General features: G+C 39.4%; 1 protein-coding gene across 1 annotated transcript in view; it reads left to right on the top strand.

Moving 5' to 3' along the window:
- antxr2a (ANTXR cell adhesion molecule 2a) overlaps positions 1 to 18,927 on the top strand; it is a 228,839-nt gene that overhangs the window by 37,360 nt on the left and 172,552 nt on the right. Inside the window, exon 7 of the mRNA XM_072592512.1 lies at positions 5,152 to 5,232. Coding sequence (XP_072448613.1) covers positions 5,152 to 5,232 — 81 coding nt within the window. The remainder of the gene's footprint in view (positions 1 to 5,151; positions 5,233 to 18,927) is intronic.

The raw sequence follows: 18,927 nt of genomic DNA, 5'->3' as shown, positions 1-18,927 counted from the left end.
ATTGTGGTTTTAGTTCCTTTACGCTTTCTCGGTTCCACCCATAAGGTCCCCACTATGTGCCTTTCCCTCATTCTTGCCAGAGAAGTGATTTTATTTCTAATCAATAATGCTACTCCATCACTTCTGCTGTTTTTTCTATCCGTCCCGTAAACCTTATTACCTGGTATGTTTAGTTCCCAGTGACGATCCTGCAGCCATGTCTCTGTAATGGCTACTATATCATTGCTTTCAGTCGGAATCTGTGCCTGCCGTTTATTTAATTTGTTCTTGACATTCTGTGCATTTGTATAAAAGAATTTTAAGTTTCACTGTCCACTCTATCCTGTCCTTCAGCATCCTTTTATTATACCTCTCTCCAAGCTCACTCAATGCACTGTTTATAGTCTCGCCTTGTTCATAAATTGACACTGCTTGTTCATCCTGCTCTTATAATCCAAGCCATGACTGATAAAGACAAGTGTCTCACGTGCTTTCTTATTAACTACCTTCAGGGATCTGTGGACAAGCATCCCAAGATCCCTCTGTTCCTCCGTGCTTCCTAGTGTCCTGCCATTTATTGAGTACTCCCTTGTCTCGTTATTTCTTCCAAAGTGCATCACCTCATACCTTTCCGGGTTAAATTTCATCTGAGTTCTGAGGGAGGGTCACTCATCCTGAAACATTAACTCTGATTTCTCTCCACAGATGCTGCCAAACCTCCTGAGCTTTTCCAGCAATTTTGATCTTTGTTTTAAATTCCAACTTCCAATGATCTGTCCATCTGATCAATCCATCTATATCCTCCTGTAATTGAGGTCTTCCGTGCTACTGACTACCTGGCCAGTCATCATGAACTTTGGCATGATCAGATGGCTATTACAGTGACATGGCTGCAGGATGGATGACTTGGGTTGGGACCTACTTCTTGAAAGGTACAGGATATTCAGGAAGAATGGGAAGTTATGGAAATGTTGAGGTGTGGATCTATTAGTTAGTGATGACTTTAGCATAGTAGGGAGAGAGATGGCTTAAGTTTAGGAAACCAAACTGTACAATGATTTGGGTAGAGATGAGAAATGTTAAAAGTAAGATATCACTTATGGGGAGTAATTACAGGCCTCCAAACAGTAACCACATCGAAGGGTGGAAAATAAAGGAAGAAATAATGATAGCAAGTCAGAAATGCAAGATGGTATAATGGGAGAATTTAGTCTCCATGCAGACTGGAAATCAAATGGGCAAATGTAGACTGGATAAGGAGTTCATAAAATGTGTTAGGGATTGTTTCTGAGAACAGCACATTTTAAAGCTGACCAGAGAGCAGGCTGTACCTGACCTGGGTATTGTGCAATGAGGATTAATTCATGATCCTATCGTAAAGGTGCCCCTAGACAGCAGTTGGTATAATATGATTCAATTTTACTTTCACTTTGAGGGAGGAGGAGATATGGAAGACAATTTTTTTAAAATTTGTATAAAGGTAACTATGTAAATGGAGCTAGTTAATAAGGTTAAATATTAGGTCAACAGAGATACTGTGGCAGACATTCAAAGGGAAATTTCAGAATACACAGAATAGACGTATTTCAATGGGGAAGGAAAATTCCAAGGGATAGACCCACCATTTATGGTTCATTAGAAATATTGGCATTGAATAGGTATTGAACTAAAAATATAATTGTGCAAAGGGCAGTAACAGATTAGAAAATTAAACAGAACATTTTAAAAAAAGTAAAGAACGACCACAAATTAATAAGTAGGGAACAATTGCAGCATGAGAGAAAGCTACCCAGAAATAAAAAAGCAGATAGTTAGAGTTTATATAAATATTTAAAATGAAAAGAATTAACAAAGTAAGTGTTGGTCTTATAAAACTTAAGTGTGGAAAATTGGAGAATTAAGAATGGAAATAAAGAGATGGCAATTGAACTGAGCAGCTATTTTGCATCTGCCTTCAATATGGAGGAGACGAGTAACATCCCAGGAGCAGCTATTAATCAGGAAATGGAAGTGAGAGGGGATCTCGGGAAATTCACAAGCACCAGTGAAGTGGAACTGAGAAAACTGATGGATCTGTGTGCTGACAAGTACATAAATGTAATGGACTTCATTCTAAGGTTTGAAAGAAGTGGTTAGTGGGATAGTCCATGCATTGAATTTAATTTTCCAGAACTCCCTTGATTTTGGGCAGGTCCTACTGGATTGGAAGCTAGCAAAGATAACTCCTTTGTTCAGAAAGAAGGAAGACAGAAAACAGGAAACAAAAGCCAGTTAGCTTAACATTTGGCATAGGGAAAATATTAAAGTTATTATAGAAGAAATTATGGGAGTGTACTTGAATAAGTTCAAGGTCATTGTAAAGAGGCAGCATGGCTTTGTGAAAGGAAAATCATGTGACACCAATTCATTCAAGTTCTTTGAGGAATTAAAATGCACTGTGGTTAAAATGGAATGCATGGATCTACTGCACTTAGATTTCCAGAAGGCATTTGCTGTCTGAAAGTAAACTTGTATTTGAGGACATAAAGGAGGTAATGAAGAGCTAGAGGTGAGTGTTATCAGCATTTAATTGGAAGCTAAAAGGTAGGTGGCTCTATTGTAGGGTCCTTACCTCTTGGCCAGGCGGTCTGAATTTAAGCCCTTGAAATATATCATTACATTGTCCAAACAGGCTGGTTAACAGTTAGTTAACATAAATATTGTCATAAACTAATTAAAGTCTCTGGACACTAAGGACAGCTGGAACATATAGATCAGGAAAAGAGAGTAGTTGACTTCTCAGAGTGATGATACAATAAAGTGAAGAAAATGTATGAGTGGAAATGGATTTGGATTGAGAAAAAATGAATATTGCCAGTGTGGTGCGTAGGCTTAGGAGAGAGTTGGAAATATCAACTGAACTTACTAACAATCAATATTCATGGTGCAAAGCCAAAAAAGGAGAGAATGACAAAATATTGAGAAAAAACGCATTAAACCTGGGATAATGGTAAAGTATGAGTTTAAAGGAAGTGTAGATGGAAGCAGAATGTTGCTGTGGAGCTCCTATTTCAGAGATGGACAATGGGTTGAATGATCTCTTTCAGTTCTATGAGTTGAAACTTTCAGCTTTAGCATTCTGGATCTGTATGAGGTGGTTAGGATGAAAAAGAGTGAGTTTGATGGAAGAGATTGTGGAGTTAGAGTAAGAGGAGAGCCCAAAATATGCTTTGCTAAGGGAGTTTGCATTATGGGTATGGTAAGTAAAGTGCAAAAGCGGTGCATCGCATGATCAGAAAGGTAGGTACCGGAAGAGAGGATGGTGTTATGTGCAAGTGAACAAGCATCATCAGATAGGAGATCATGAATCATTTGGAGCTTTTTCTGTGAGAATGGAAAACATTTTTGATAGAACAAAAGTGGAGGAATATAGGTTATAAATCTGCTAGTGTGATTAAATTGCAGGAATTGACGTGCTGAGCTTGATTTGACGAAGTTAGAGGAATTGAGTCTGGAAGAACATTTCAAGTTGCAGAGAGTTGAGGATTAGACAAGCTGGGTTCTGCTCTGAGACATTCAATAGCAGTGACCCAGGTCCACAGTGAAGGAAAAATGGTGCATGAGACAGAATACTACAGAAGGAAGCTTAGTTACCTAAACATGACAGAAAATATAAGTGGAAAGGAGACACTGAAGAGTGGAACAGGAGGAAAATAGCCTGAAAAGATAATATTGAGACTCAAGCCACAGCAGTGTAATGAAGACCAACTGAATTCAAGTGGAAATAGCTGGCGAGATGCATTAGGCATCTGTATGATGAAGTTTGCTTCCAATCCAGGAATTGCTGACGGAATCAGGCATCAACCAGTCAGCACATTAAGCTGAGCTGTGCATAGTTCCTAACAATTGACCTGCTATGGTCGTTGTTTGACACATAAAGGAACAGTGTTTAGAATCAAAGTCAAATTAAGTGTGTCTTTGAAAATCATGAAGTGTAGTCTATTTTTCAAGTAACAATGATTTGCAATGCAGGTCTTCATCACTGCGACTTGGATTTGGATTCCATTTTCATTTAGGGAAAGGTTCACCATAGTGTTTAGAGAATACATTGCTTGAGGCATATGTTGTAATTATTTTAACAACTTGAAAAGTAGAAGTGCAATTCTGTATATCAGTATCTCACTTGATTTTCGCAACCATTAAAAGCCTTGCCTGACATTTACATAATAACAACTTAAATTTGTTGTCTCAGCCTCCAAACAAAATACCAGTCTTTCTTTGAATATTGTGCTTTGAACATCTATAATAAATTGCATATCATGAGAATTGTTCAACTTTAAGTTCAAATATTGTGTAACATAACCACGGTGTGGAACTGAGATATTTATTTGGGGAGGCTGTGTTTTCTTCACCTCATGGATATACTTGATATTATATGCATTTTATAAAAAAAATATTTATGGGATGTGGGGGATTCAGAAAGAGGCAATAGTCTAATGGTATTATAACTAGACTATGAATCCAGAGACTCGGGCAACTTTCTGGGGACCTGAGATCAAATCCCGTCATGGCAGATGGTGCAATTTGAATTCAATGAATCAAATCTGGAATTAAAGGTCTAATGATGATAATGAAACTTGTTGATTATTGGGGGGAAAACCCATCTGATTTACTGACCTCCTTTATGGAAGTGAACCATTGCCCTTATGTGATCTGGCCTACATGTGACTTCAGATCAGCAACAACGTAGTTGACTCTTAATTGCTCTCTAGACAATTGGGGATGGACAATAAATGCTGGCCTAGCTTGTGATGCCCTCATTCCATGACTGAATAAAGAAAGGGCATTGTTGATTGGATCAGCATTTATTGCCCATTCCTAATTGCCCCAAGGGCAGTTCAGAGTCAACTACATTGTTGTGTTTCTGTAGTCACGTGTAGGCCAAACCAGGTAAGGATGGCAGATTTTCTTCCCTAAAGGATACTAACAAACTGGATTGGCTTTTACAAATCTTGACAGTGGTTATATGCCTTCTCATAGGAAATTGAGGGATTCAAACTCTATACTACTTTGAATTTTCTTTCAGCAGTAGATAGACGAATGATCTTATATTATTAAAAGGGCAAAGGCAATTATTACATTTAGAAGTGTTCTTGACCACTTTTTAAAATTAAATATGTTTGTTTTTTAAAGCTGGAAAAAGTTGCAGATTCACCAAATCACGTTTTCCCTGTTAATGGAGGATTTCATGCTTTGAAAGGAATAATTGATTTGGTAAGCATTATTGGTTTTTTTTTCATTGTTAGTGCACTGACTTTAATAATAATTTTGTTTCTGTATCTTGATTGTAAGGGTGAAAGCACATTTGAAATGTGGTGTGTTACATGTTGTTTTGTTCATGACTCTGTACAGAAGTCTCAATATCATTGTTATTGTGGGAAAAATGCCATCTTGAAGGGTCTGTAAATACATAAATATAACTACCAAAAGATCAATAAATAAGTATAAATTTTAGAACAATGACTAAAAGCGCTTAAAGTTCAGGGTTGGTGAACAAGGGCCTTTGCTATGTTTGGATTGAAGCCGACAAATGAGAAGATGAAGTCATTACATTGTTAATTGAAGAAGCTTTATGTCGAACTAACCTCCGCAGTGGTGTGAAAGCTGTGGTTGAAATAGAGCAATTAATGTTTTGAATTGGGGACGTTGAATGGACAGAAAAGTAGCAGCAAATGGAAAAACAAGAAGTGCTGGCAAAATACAATGCGAAAATGGCTCAGTCATTTCTGTTAGTTTGAGGGATAAATATTGGCCAGGATACTGTGGAGAGTTTCTCCTCTCTTTTGGAAGTTGTGCCACAGAGAATTTTACAGCTTCCTGACAGGCCAGATAGGATGTTAACTTAATGGTCTCAACTGACAGATGGATTTGAGACAAAAGACCTCTAAAGCTGAAAGTTCTATGGTATTACTGCTGTGAGAAAATATAGGATCCAAAGAGGCGTCTTCCTTCCTCTTTGACCTTGTTTCCAGTCCGAGGAAGAGGAAAGACAAGATGTATGAAGGGTCAACTTTTAACTTATAATGGCAGTGGAAAATAGTTCATCGCAAAACATGTGTGGATTAAGATTTGGTTTTACAAGCTTGAGATAATAGCATTGGCTCTTTTTTTTTTGGTTTGACATCAGCTGAGTGAAATAGAAGAAATTTGAGGTGAAGTTTATGTTGTTTGACAATGTGCTGGAGAGCAGCCTGGGTGTGTGTTGTTGGCTGACTCTGCCTTCTATACCTGCTGAATAAAGCAAGTTGCAACCTATTTGTGCTATGCAGGAAGCCAGTCAATGATCGCTGCATAGGTATGGTGCTTCAGAAATCCTTTCCTTGCTCCCCTTCAAAGCTTGTAGTTAGGGTCGCGACCAGTTTCTGAGGCCGATTTTTTTTTTTTAAATGCCACACCATAAAAAGATGTTGTGGACCCGAGCTAGCATAGTAAATAATGTTCTGAATATTTTGCTGCAGCCTCATTCACATTGTGTGGGCAGAGAGGTGCGATGGTGGTTGTAAGTCAAACCTTGATGTGAGAATTCTGAGAATCAGCAGTTCAACTGATGATGTCATATGGCGGGGGGGGGGGGGGGGAGGGGTTGGGGTTGGGGGTGGGGGTGGTGTCATGGCTCCAAGTGTAATGTCCCTCTGCTCGCACCTTCAAACTATTTTGAAGACAGGAAACGTACAAAAAGAATGTTACTTGAGATTGTACAGCCACCACCACTTTGTACACTAAAATCTGCAGGAACATTCAAAGCACAGTCAGGCTTTATCTGTCACCGTTGTTTCGCCTCATTACAGCTGGCATAAAAGACTTCCCAACATTTTAGTCCTAATGCTTGAGACATTCAGAGTTACTTGTTTTACAATTTTCAAAATTGACGGCCTGCCTGCCATTTTTCAGTTTGTGAAATATCAGAAACCAGCGTGATGACATTGGGCTGGAGACCTGATATCGTCTAGCTGCACTTTACACGGGCACAGGCAGTGTGCTTATTTTGTGGCCATAAAATTCACCTTATTGTGTTTGCAGTTGAAATGATATGGGCACAGATATTCTTGTGAAGAAAATTTAAATTCTCTGAAACTGTTAAGTCTTTATTTTTGGGATGCAGTGAACCATATATTCAATGTTTGCATGCTTACAGATAACATGGTTATCAGTCTGGCTTAATCAGTTCATCAGTTCATACACTGTAGGCATTGCAGACACCTAGTTAAGATCACGTGTAATATTCATTTGAAGTAGGATTTGGTGGCAGGAGAATGCTCGAATTAAGATCATAAGATACAAAAGTAGAAGTAGGCCATTCAGCCCATCAAGTCTACTTCACCATTCAATGAGTTCATTGCTGAATTAGATGAAGGAGTCAGGGGGAGTGTGATTAATGTGGATGGAACAAGGAGCAGTGATGGATGGGAGGAAAGGGGAGAATGCAAGAAGATAGAACCTTTTGCCCACAATCTGTCTTGTGGTGAGCAGAGGGTTGGACTTTCAATTCTTCCTCAACAAGGATGTATAGTGGTATGATTGGGCTTTACTTATTCTCATTGAGGTAGTGACTTGTTGTTTTTTGAGTTGGAATTAATGCTGCTGGAGGTGGCTGCAATTCGTTGCCACTGGGGTGAGGTGGGGGGTGGGAATGTGCCAGCGAACTCTACTCATTTGCTATTTTTGATCATTTTGGACCGACATTATGCATATCACTCAACTTATCCCAGCTATTTCACACACTGTGTTGCTTTATTAATGATGATGCTGCATTACATCTGGAACTTCTGCTGCACACTCAAATACACCTTCCGATTCTCTGTTGCCTATTGGGCGTGCCACAAAAAGAAAACCATTGACTAAATCAGGGCAGGCAGACAAACATGTGGTAACAGTCCCAGTGATAGAAAATAGGGTAAGAGAAGAAATTGTTAAGTCTGGCCACCAGAAAGAACCACAGGTAGAGTCACAAAGGGACAAGTATTGAAAACAACAAAATGAGAGACACCCAGAGTAGTCCACCACAAACAGATAAAATGCACAAATACAGAAAAAAGTTCAACAGAGCAAGACCACAAACCACAAAACATCATTTACATATAATTACATCTAACTTGATATTAAGCATTTCCATTGCCATTTACTGGTAATGTACAATTTTGTGTGCTGGTTAAATAATCCAGTTTAATTTAAATGCATATAAGTTTGACAGAGAACAAATTTGGAATCGTGCAAAGTAGAGTTATTATCATACAGTGTGAAATGCTGTAAACAGGAGCAGAATGGATGTACCCTGGGAACAAAAGCAACTTCTGTGCAGATGTTTCCAACATGAATGAGATTACCTGACCATATCGGTTCATTATTAGCAGGGTAGGATACAGATTAAATATAAGGAGGTAATTTTAATCTTGCAAATGGGCAGCTTTGGGCAAGATGGAACGTTAAACTTTGAAATATCTAATGAGGTTTTCCTCTGGTTAAGAAACCTGACAGGTGAAAGAAACTAAAAGATTCCCCTTTCAGCACTGTTGTGAGCGAGAAAGAGGAAGGAAATGTGACTGCCAACCAAACGAGCCACCCTGGGAGGCAGCCTTATCACCACCAACCATACTACTACAATATTTTTGTTAGTGATCTTTCTAAAGACTGAATTCCTTATGCCTACTTAACGCAGATATATTTCTGTTTCTTCATTGTTGCGTGGTCAGTATGCTGTTTGACCCCATGCTTTTTGGATTTCCATAATTGCAAAAAGCCCCCCTTGTGACCATCATATCACATCTCTATCCATGCTCTATCCTGTGATCTCCATCCCCCACCGACCCTCTTGCTACTCGATCTATCTGCTGCTATGTTGTGCTCTTGAGCAATAGGCTTTCCCAAGTGACTGACATTGCAGACGTACCAACCTCAGGCTAGAAATCTTGAAAAGAATTTAAAGCACAATCCCGCCCTTTTAGCCTTATCAGCCATATTTCTATCATTCACCACACTCCAAGTGTTGGGATTAGATGTTGATTCCCAGAGGTTACTCTTGCCACAGGAACCCTCAGTGGTATGAATTCATTTAAGAATTAGGCTCTCAGCTTTCAGCATTTTCCAAGCATTATTGTGTGCATCACTATGTAATGGCCAAACGAATTGGAAGAAACTGATATCACAACCATCTGCCTGTGTTTTCCTTTCCATGGAGAGTACGTCCATCTTCCTTTGTAAAGTTTGGGTTTGGTAGTAGCTATTCAGTTCTCTGGAGTGTATTCATTCTCGGTTATAGAAACTGCAGAAGTGCTGACCACAGTTATCAAGTCCTCCTTTGCTCCAGGTGTGATGCTGAGGGACTGGAAGATTCCCCTATTCCCTCTCCCAACCCCAGAAAAGGTTAGAAGAAAGAAAAACCAAGAAGATTAAGAAGAGATTTGGTAAAGTGCTGAAAGTCATGGAGGATTAGATAAGTTGCAAAAAATGTTTTCATTCAATGAAGAGCCAATAACCAGATAGTGCAGATTTATGGGGATTGACAAAAGACCTGAGGAAAAAATCTTCAGAGGGTAAATTCTCGGCACCACCCATTGATGTATTGATGTCGTGGAGCTTGTAAAATAAAGCAGATGGCTACCCTTTCACCTCCAAACCTGTCCTCCACTTTACAGGAAGGTAAAGTATCAGGCAGCCATCCAGGCTGTTGACAATGAGTAGCTGCTTAAAGACCTCATTCCCCTCTGCCACCCCACTGTAATGATCTGTTTAGAGAAGGTGGGCTGAAGGCAAGCTACCTGGAAACTTCCATTGTGTGAGCTGCTGCTGTGTGGGAGGTAGGTCCACCTGCAGGAGATGCTGAGGTAGTGGGGGTGAGTCCCCAATGTCCATCAGAGTAACCCTCACCAAATTTGTACCTTCACTCCCCCAACTCCACTCTCCTGTCCCCTCCCCCTCCTTTCCCTGGGGTTCTCTAAACTGACCCCAACTAACTTTCAGCTCAATGGGGTCTCCTAGCCATGCTTAGCCAAACTCCTTGTGCTCAAGTCTAGGAGACAACTTGTCTTCTTTGTGCACTGGTGGTAGTGCCAACAGTATTCTCCACTGTATTCTGAAGGGACTATAGAACTGCTGAGAAATTATATTGACTAAAGCTGTCTAGGTCAGGCCCTCCCATCTGTGAAGGTAGAAATTCCCAGTCCAATCAATCACAGCTACCCACCATGTAATATCTTTGTGGGGCAGCTGGGTTTTTGATTGGCTACGCGTGACTATTAGTTTGGGAGTTGTGGCAATCTGACTGTAAAATACCCACTCCGTAACAGGTAGTTAGGAATACATTGGCTGACTAGGTGGTGGATACAGATTCACTATCCACCTTCAAAGGTGAATAGATCAATACTTGTAGGAGAAAATGGTGCAGGGACATTGGGTAAAGAGCAGAAGCAGGGATCTGATGAAAAATGATGCTGCAGCTTCAGTGGGCTGAATGGCCTCAACTTATGCCATACAATTCCATGATAAAAGGTAGGCCTGACTGATTATTGGAAAAGTTTTTTTTGCTTTTTTTTTCTATTTTTAATGTACTGCTATCCTTACACGTTTGCTTCCCCAGTAGTTTTCCTGTCGCTGGATTATTTTACAATCTCCAACTCCTTTTGCACAGATAAAAGACATGTACAGCCATTTCTTTTTGCCAGTTGGTCCAGTGTTCTGCAGGTCATCTCATCACATAGCTATTACTGCAAGTATTGCAACAGTTCAAGGAGAATGTCCATCAATCCATTTCTGGGCTTCATGCCAACATTGTCAAGATACTGGGAACAAATAAGGAAAGACTTCCAGGCACAACATTGTCATTGACATCTCATGTAGCTATTGGAAACACTGCTCCATGAGCCAGCAACCTTCAAAAGCAGTCGTGTCTCACTCCCTTAATATTCACCATGTAATTACCACAAACACATTGTGCAGATCTCTGTCTACTCTCCTGTCAGTTATAATGCTGCCGATATACTGTGCAAGCTTCCTTTCCTCTGCTGTTTGATTGAGTTGAATGATTCAGAGGCTTGCTTCTTAGCAATGAGGTTTATTCTCTTTATACCTAGCTTCTGAGATTTTCTAAATAGCCCACATTTGTTTTCTAAATTGAGTTAAAACTATAGCCGTGAGATTATTGTGGCAGTGGTTGAAAATGTTTTTATCAGAGAAACGTGTTGATATGGTATTGTTAGCAATTACATTCTCATCTTAATTATTAATACTGTATAGTGATTGCAATGTTAGGTTGCTGATGCCTATGTCCATGCTGCTGACACAGCTTGGTAAGCACTGGTAGACCAACAGAAAGTCTCTCATTGAGAACCACTGCACAAGAGGCATCATCAAGCACACCATTCTGCTATTCAATCAATGCTCAGACATCATAGAGTCATAGCCTTACACAGCACAGAATGGTCAAGTGTCATCAGGCAGCTTCACAAAACCTCAGACAGTTTTGAGTGTGAGGACAATTTAAGTATGGAGAACAGTTTTCATTTCCTGGCAGGGCTTCAAATGTTAGTAACCCTGACCCTCTTCAGTCGAACAGAAAGCTAAATTTGCTCTCCGCTTGTCTGTCTATTTATTGCTGCTGTTCCTCGCTCATGTTCTCTGATTCACTGTGTCAGACTCTGTTTCCCCACTAGCCTGCTTAGGGTGTCCATGTTTGTGCTTGGGTTTGGGAGTGAATCTCTGTCATGCTTCGCAGAGTCCAGATCTTCAGATGGGCTTTGGAGAATGGCAAAGGAGCAAGAATCAGCAAGGTTTCGAAGAGATAAGCAGAAGCAGCTAACTGAGTGGCTCAGTGGCTTGCATTACTGCCTCACAGCGGCATGGACTCAGGTTTGATTCCAGGATCGGATGACTGAATGTGGAATTTGCACATTCTCCCTGTGTTTCCTCTGGGTGCTCAAGTTTTCTCACTGAGATGTGCAGATTAGGTGGAATGGCCATGCCAAATTGCCCTGTGATGTGCAGGCTAGGTGGATTAGCCATGGTAAATGCAGGGTTACAGGGATAGGGTTAGGGGAGGGTTGGGTCTGCTTTGGAATCTCTTAGAGGGTCAGTGTGGACTCGATGGGCTGAATGGCTTGTTTCCACACTGTAGGGATTCTGTGATTCTATGACTAGCAGCTTTACACATTACCAGCTTTATGTTTCTGCATGTGCTTGTTTGAGGAAGAGGAAAAAGGCACAGACCCAACTGAATGTGGTACCCAGTGTCGCCATCACCAATGCTCCATAATCTGCCTACTGCAGTGATATTTCTGACTCCTTCCTCCATCTGGGCAACCCTTGCGAGTTACTGTGACACCATGCTTGCAATAAGGGAGTGAATTAGTTGACCTGCCTTTGTTGAAGCGGGTGGAACAGTTTCAGATAACATGTGCACTGGAGAAGGAATCTGTTGAGAGCTGGACTATATTTGGCTCCAGCATGAAACATGACCATAGTTAGCAAAGGCGTGAAATGCTTTGCTGTTGTTACGAGATTAACACTTTGTGCATTGCATCCCATTGGAATCCATTAAAGATACAAGTATTTAATAAACTTTGCAATACATTACAACTGGCTTTTGTGTATATTTATGTCCTTGTGATGCTGTTAATGACATGTTTTGAAAATTTAATGGAGAAAATGTCTTGCGTGAATGCGGAATCAACCCACTAGAATTAGATTTTATTGTCACATGTACTAGAGTATAGAAATATATAAGTACAGTAAAAAGTTTACAATGTCATCTTCTCAGACACTGTCTTGATTACATTAACTAAAGCCTATTAAGGGAGATGATATTTTTCTCATAATTCTGAACTTCTGTGTCAGAATTTTACCTAGAAATTAGGACAAATGAAGGTACTTTGAATTCCATTGGAAATGAAGGTCTCATTTTTTTTAAAGAATAATCTAAAAATATGGATGTCAAAAGACTTTCATAACAGTAGAAGTTTCCCTGAATGCATTTGTAGATCATTAAAGTTTTAATGTTTGAATCATAGCATAAAAACACATTGCTGAATCAACTTAGTTGCCAAAAGAACATTTAAAAATTTATAACATCAAGGCTGAGAATTCTTTTGACTTTCTTCCATCATCTGTACACAATTTATGGCTGCTTTCGCTATAGATCTGAAGTTTCGCAGAACTCTCCAGGTCATGACTCACTATATGGCAGTACCTTCTATCTTGAAGTTAGTTTCCCTGTTTTCATGTCTATGGTCTAAGCTATTATTATTTTATTAAAGTCAAAATTTGACATTTTAAGGCTTCAAATCTATTATTTCAGTGTAGTTATTTGTCAATTAGGATGATAGTTGATACTTCCAAAAGTAATGAGGCCACTTTAATTCAGCCTTATTTTGGAAGAAAAGGGGTCAGAGGTCGAGCTGCTTGGGGGATGTGGGGTGCTGGTTCTATGGCGATGATTTTCTTCATGGGGCACTTTCCTCCTTCTGGCTTCTCTGTCTTTCTCACCAGTTACTAACCCACTCCAGGCTAGTGAGAAAGCTACAGTGGCTTCCCCACTCAACCAACAGCCAAAATGCAATCAAGATCCCATTGACTTAATGGAATCCCAGTCTGCATAAACTTAGCTCTGCGGTTTGGACTGAAAAATGGCAGGCAAGAATGAGTTTTGCATAGGCAACTAACTTGCTTGGTTTTTGTTGCTAGCTAGGGTCAAAATCCAGGCCATGCTTGGCAAGCTTCTGTGCTGTTTATCTGGACGTAGGTCCATGAAACACATTACTTATACCTTACCATAAATGTTACACTAGCTTGGAAATCTGACTTAAAGGCCAGAAAGATGATGAAAGTTAATGAAAGAGGAAATGAATGCCTTGAGCCGAATTTATTTGTCAGGATAAAATATAGAAACCAAGTGTTGCTGTGGTTGAGGATGACGTAGTTGTGCATGGGGTGCCACAAAACAACATTTCTCATCCAGGGCCACATTTAACAGCTGTCTGGGGAAGGAAATTGAACTGTATTCTTGTAATTAGTCATTGTGGGAAAAACTCTGATTGTCTTGCTGGTGATTCACCACTGAAGTGTATGTAGATTTATTATGTCCCTTGTCTGTGTGTTATTCCAACAACTGGAGATTAGTTTGATTTTGGCAGAGGAATGCTTAAAATGTCGGTATAATATTCATCTATTGTGTAATGCAGATGTTAATCTGTTTCACTTAAATATGTTAGTATCTACATTAAAATATTGATGAGGATATAAATGCATTAAGCATTTGTCTTAACTTGTAAAGTCTTTTACAGCTCTTACAGTGGTTATCAATAGATCAAATTGAGCTTGATTTTTGATACTAAGAGAAAGTTAATGCGTTTACTATTAATGCTATATTGTTTGATCATGGTCTTTCTTTAATCTTTGATAATATGATTTGAACTGTTTCATGTGGAAGAGCTTTTACCAGCTTGAAAGTTTGTATTCTACCTTAGATTTTAATGGAGTTTTGTGTTTTCTGTCAGTTTTATGTTTTCCAGGAACAGGTCACTTATAGATCAGAACAAAGCATCAAGAATGCTAGAGAAATTTAGCAAGTCTGTGGAGGGTTAAACAAAGTTAACATTTTGAGTCCCATATGACTTCTTCAGAACTGACTGTAAGAGTCATACTGGACTCAAAACATTAACACTGTCTGTCTCCACAGATGCTTCCAGATCTGCTAAGTTTCTCCAGCATTCTCTGTTTGTTTCGAATTTCCAGTATCTGCAGTATTTTGCCTTTCTAGATCAGAACGGGCCATTTTTATGACTGGGGTTAAGTGTATAGTGAGTGCACATGTCCAGGCTATACATACTTTATATAAAATGAACAAGGAATTGTAAAAGCAGAGGTAAGATTTATATAATCTCTAGTGCAAGTGTTTTGGCTTAGCACTAGGTGGAAAAGAAATAGAACTTCAGCAGCAGAAACATTCATCACCTTGTTGTGCATGTCAGAACAGTAAGTGGCATAAAGTGGAATCTGTGGAATAAGTGGGCAGAAAACAAATAATAAACAATACAATGTCTGCTTGAACATTTAAACTCACTTTCCACGCCGATATTTCTGTTGGTTTGTGTTGTCTTAGAAAATGTTACCTCTTTATAAAGGAAGTCTGGCCAAACTCTATGGACTTTTTAAAGTAAATCTTAATTTACATTCTGTTAACTGTAGACTTTCTCACTAAACAGGATGTCTGAGTTGCTCTGCTTCTCATGCAATCACAACATGTTGAGCAGTAGTGGGCCCACTGAGTGTGCTCCGTCATTCAATGACATCATTGCTGATCTAATAATCCTCAACTCAACTTTCTTGCATTTTCCCTTTAATCTTTGAGTATCTATCTCAGGCTTGAAAAACCTTAACGACTCTCAATAACACTTCACAGTAAAGGAACCCACAAGCCTTTGAGAGAAGAAATTTTTACTAATCTCCATTTTAAATGTACAACCCTTATTCTGAGATTATTCTGAAAATATTCTGAGGTGATTCTCTGGTCCTCCACTCTCTCGCAATGGGAAACAACCTTTCCACATCTACTGTCAAGTCCCCTAAGAATCTTGTATGTTTCATAAAGTCATCTCTTATTCTCTAAACTCCAATATGTGCAAACCCAACATATTCAGCCTCTCTTCATTAGACAATCTTTTTCATATTTAGTATCAGCCTAGTGAACCTTCTTTGAACTGTATCCAATGCCAGTGTATATAAAGGGACCCCGAACTGTTCTCAATATTCAAGCTGTAGCCTGACTAGTCCCTTGTACAATTTTAGCAAAATCTTCTACTTTTATACTCCACACTTTTATATCTTGATTGATGTGACTACCCTGCATATATGCTCAACAGTCAACCCTGTACACTACATTTACCCCTGGTCTTTGCCTCCATATTTACATATCTGCATGTGTATCTTTATACATATCCTTCTGAGCTCTCTGCCTTTAACACCAATAACTTTTGCTGTGATTTCACTAATTTGTCGAATCAAACGTGATGTTCTCTTTTGAGGTTCTTGAGAATCTGCATCTTCTAGATTTAGTTAACTTCTATCCTTGATCTTCTTCCTTCTTTTATTCCCTGAAGTGGAAAGTTTGAACCTTTCCAAGTGAAATTTGATTCTTGTTTTCTTAGTTGTGTAGGGCAGTGTTTCATGGTTAGAATTCTAACAACCTTTATTCCTTTGATGAAGTTCTTATCTTCCTGCTTTAGATAATTAGTAGCTATTCTCAACAGTGCAGCAGCAACTACTAAAACTCCCCCTGTATATTCTCAGCAGTGGCATGACATTATATTAGCCTAAATCTAAAACTTTGCATCCAGGATGGCATTTTCATGATTTATTTTGTATTTAGCAAGGTATTAGTAGCTTACAAATTCATTCCAATTTTGTGCTCTGATCCTAAAACATAGATAGAAAATTATTTGTGTACCCAAATAGCTACAAATACTTGTTTTTGAACATAACTGTACAGTTTTTAAAGTTTCTATTAGGGCTCTTTTGTGCATTGTGATTGGTCTTGTTTTGCCATTTCTTTAATATTGAAATAAGACTGCTCCAGTCTTGTTGATGATGTATATCAGCTGCTACAGTTTTTGGTAGTTTCTGATCATAATGTACTCAAAACTGCAAGGATAATAACAATGCTTTACTGTTTCAAAGGATTATTGGTGACGTTCAGTTCAGGACCAAACTGATCTTACGTTAGAAGTTGCCTGAAAGGTTCATTCTCCTAAAATAGATGTGGTAGGAGATTGCATACTTGGTTGGCTAGTCCTATGAAATGCTGTAGCTCAGTGATGTTCCTGTGTGGTGGAATTATTTTATGACCTTGATTTTCTGTGGATTGACTGTAATGGCTACTACTTTGACATCATGCCATAAGAATGTTATCATTTACTTCAAAAATGTATACTTTTCATTCAGTATTAATCCTGCATTGTGTAGAGTTTGTGTAGAGTTTGTGTCTTATGCTTTGGTTATACTCCCATTTTTGTAGGATTCAATTGCAGAGTGGCTCAGTGGTTAGCACTGCGGCCTCACCGCGCCAAGGACCTGGGTTCAATTCTTGCACAGATCACTGTCTGTGGAGTTTGCACATTCTCTGTGTCTGTGTGGGTTTCCTCCAGGTGCTCCAATTTCCCCCTGCAGTCCAAAAATGTGCAGGTTAGGTGGATTGGCCTTGGAAGATGCAGGGTTACGGGGGAGGGGGGTACTTTGGGTGGGGTGTTCTTCAGCGTGTTGGTGTTACTCACCAAAATGGTCTAAGAAATATTGTTTAAAAAATGTGATTCCTGATGGCAATTCTCAAGAAGTTAGATTGCAGAGTGAAACCTGGCTTGATAGACCATAATTTTATTTTTGAAATTTGTTTATCATGGAGGTCACTGAACATATTCATACGACACTATCGATGTATTTTCAACACAAGAACGTAAAAGTTTATTGTGGATACAAAGGAAAAAAAACAAATTTAAATTACTATGTAAGAACTAATTGAAACAGACTTACTACAAATATAAAACATAAAGGTTTAACCCTTTTACCCTAAAAAAAAATCTTTGAAGGTACTCAAACATTTGTGTTTCCATTGTAAAGTTCCTTGTTTAGTGGCTTCAGCAGTTGGTTTCTTAATGGTTCCTTTATGGCATTCACTTGATGCTATTTCTTTAGTTAATGCTTCTTCCTGAGATCTTTAAGCTAACACAGTCCACTTACTTCTTAACATGTATTCCTTTTCGTCCATAGCACACTGATTCTACATCTTGTCTGTTACTGACCTAAGTTACTGAGAACCTCTTCTGTAACTGACTATCTCTATCTTGGAAACTGCTCATTTGCACTGCTACTATTAAATGCATTTCTCTCTGAATGACCTGCTTCTTTCTGATAGAAACCTGAAAACTCACTGATGATTTGGATAGTTCTGTCTTACTAAAATAATTGGTGGAGAAATTTCCTTTCACTTACATGATAGGGAGAGTGCTGAGACAGCTGGGAAAATGCAGCCAGAAGTGAAGAAGTCAGAATCATGGTGTCCTGAAAAATATTTCCCAAATTTCTCTATAAGTCAGGGCATCTCCAACGTTGTGACGCCAAGTTTGAAGGGGGCGGGGATCACAGGCTGAGGGTTTAGGGTGACAATCAAAGGCTACTGTGGAACTCTGACAGAGTGACAACCACTGTACTCCTACTCTCGCTGTCATACAGAGGTCATGACAGTTTGCAAGCCTCAAAATGGGAGAAAGTGAGGACTGCAGATGCTGGAGATCACAGTCAAAAGAGTGCGGTGCTGGAAAAGCGTAGCCGGTCAGGCAACATCCGAGGAACAGGAGAGTTGACGCTTCGAGCATAAGCTCTTCATCAGGAATTCAGATGCTGGCTGACCGGCTGTGCTCTTCCAGCACCACACTCTTCAAGCCTCAAAAGTTTAAACCATCACTTCAGAATCTCAATGTTAAGTGACAATTATCTTCTTTTCATTCATATGCATTTGCATTTCTTTGCCATCTCAACTCACTTGATCTATATGATATTTCCAAATTGTGTCTCCTTTCCCAAGAAACTGGAGGCACCAATTCCTGATATGCAAGTGCAAGCAGTTACCTGTCAGCAGCAACTTGCTGTTTTCTCCTCCAGGCCTTCGTCCAAATCTGTCTTCATCAAAACATCCCTGAAAGCTCCATCAACACTGTCCTTCTCCACCCTTCACCTCCCTGATCTGACATTTGCAAACTTCTCCCATTGTGACCAGTCCCTGGGCGAGAGCCTGGGTGGATTACCTCAAGTGTTTAAGCTCCCAGGTGGGAGAGAGTGAATTGGCTTTCCCTTGGTCATTCACCCTCAGTTGGCCACAAGAAGGTTAGTTTTAAAAAGGATCCCTTCACTTATGGATACCTCTCTCCGAGG

This window comes from Chiloscyllium punctatum, chromosome 1 (genome assembly GCF_047496795.1).
Source record: "Chiloscyllium punctatum isolate Juve2018m chromosome 1, sChiPun1.3, whole genome shotgun sequence".
Taxonomy (NCBI): domain Eukaryota; kingdom Metazoa; phylum Chordata; class Chondrichthyes; order Orectolobiformes; family Hemiscylliidae; genus Chiloscyllium; species Chiloscyllium punctatum.
The sequence above is the reverse complement of the archived record's forward strand: the minus strand, read 5'-3'. Positions and strand labels throughout refer to the sequence as shown.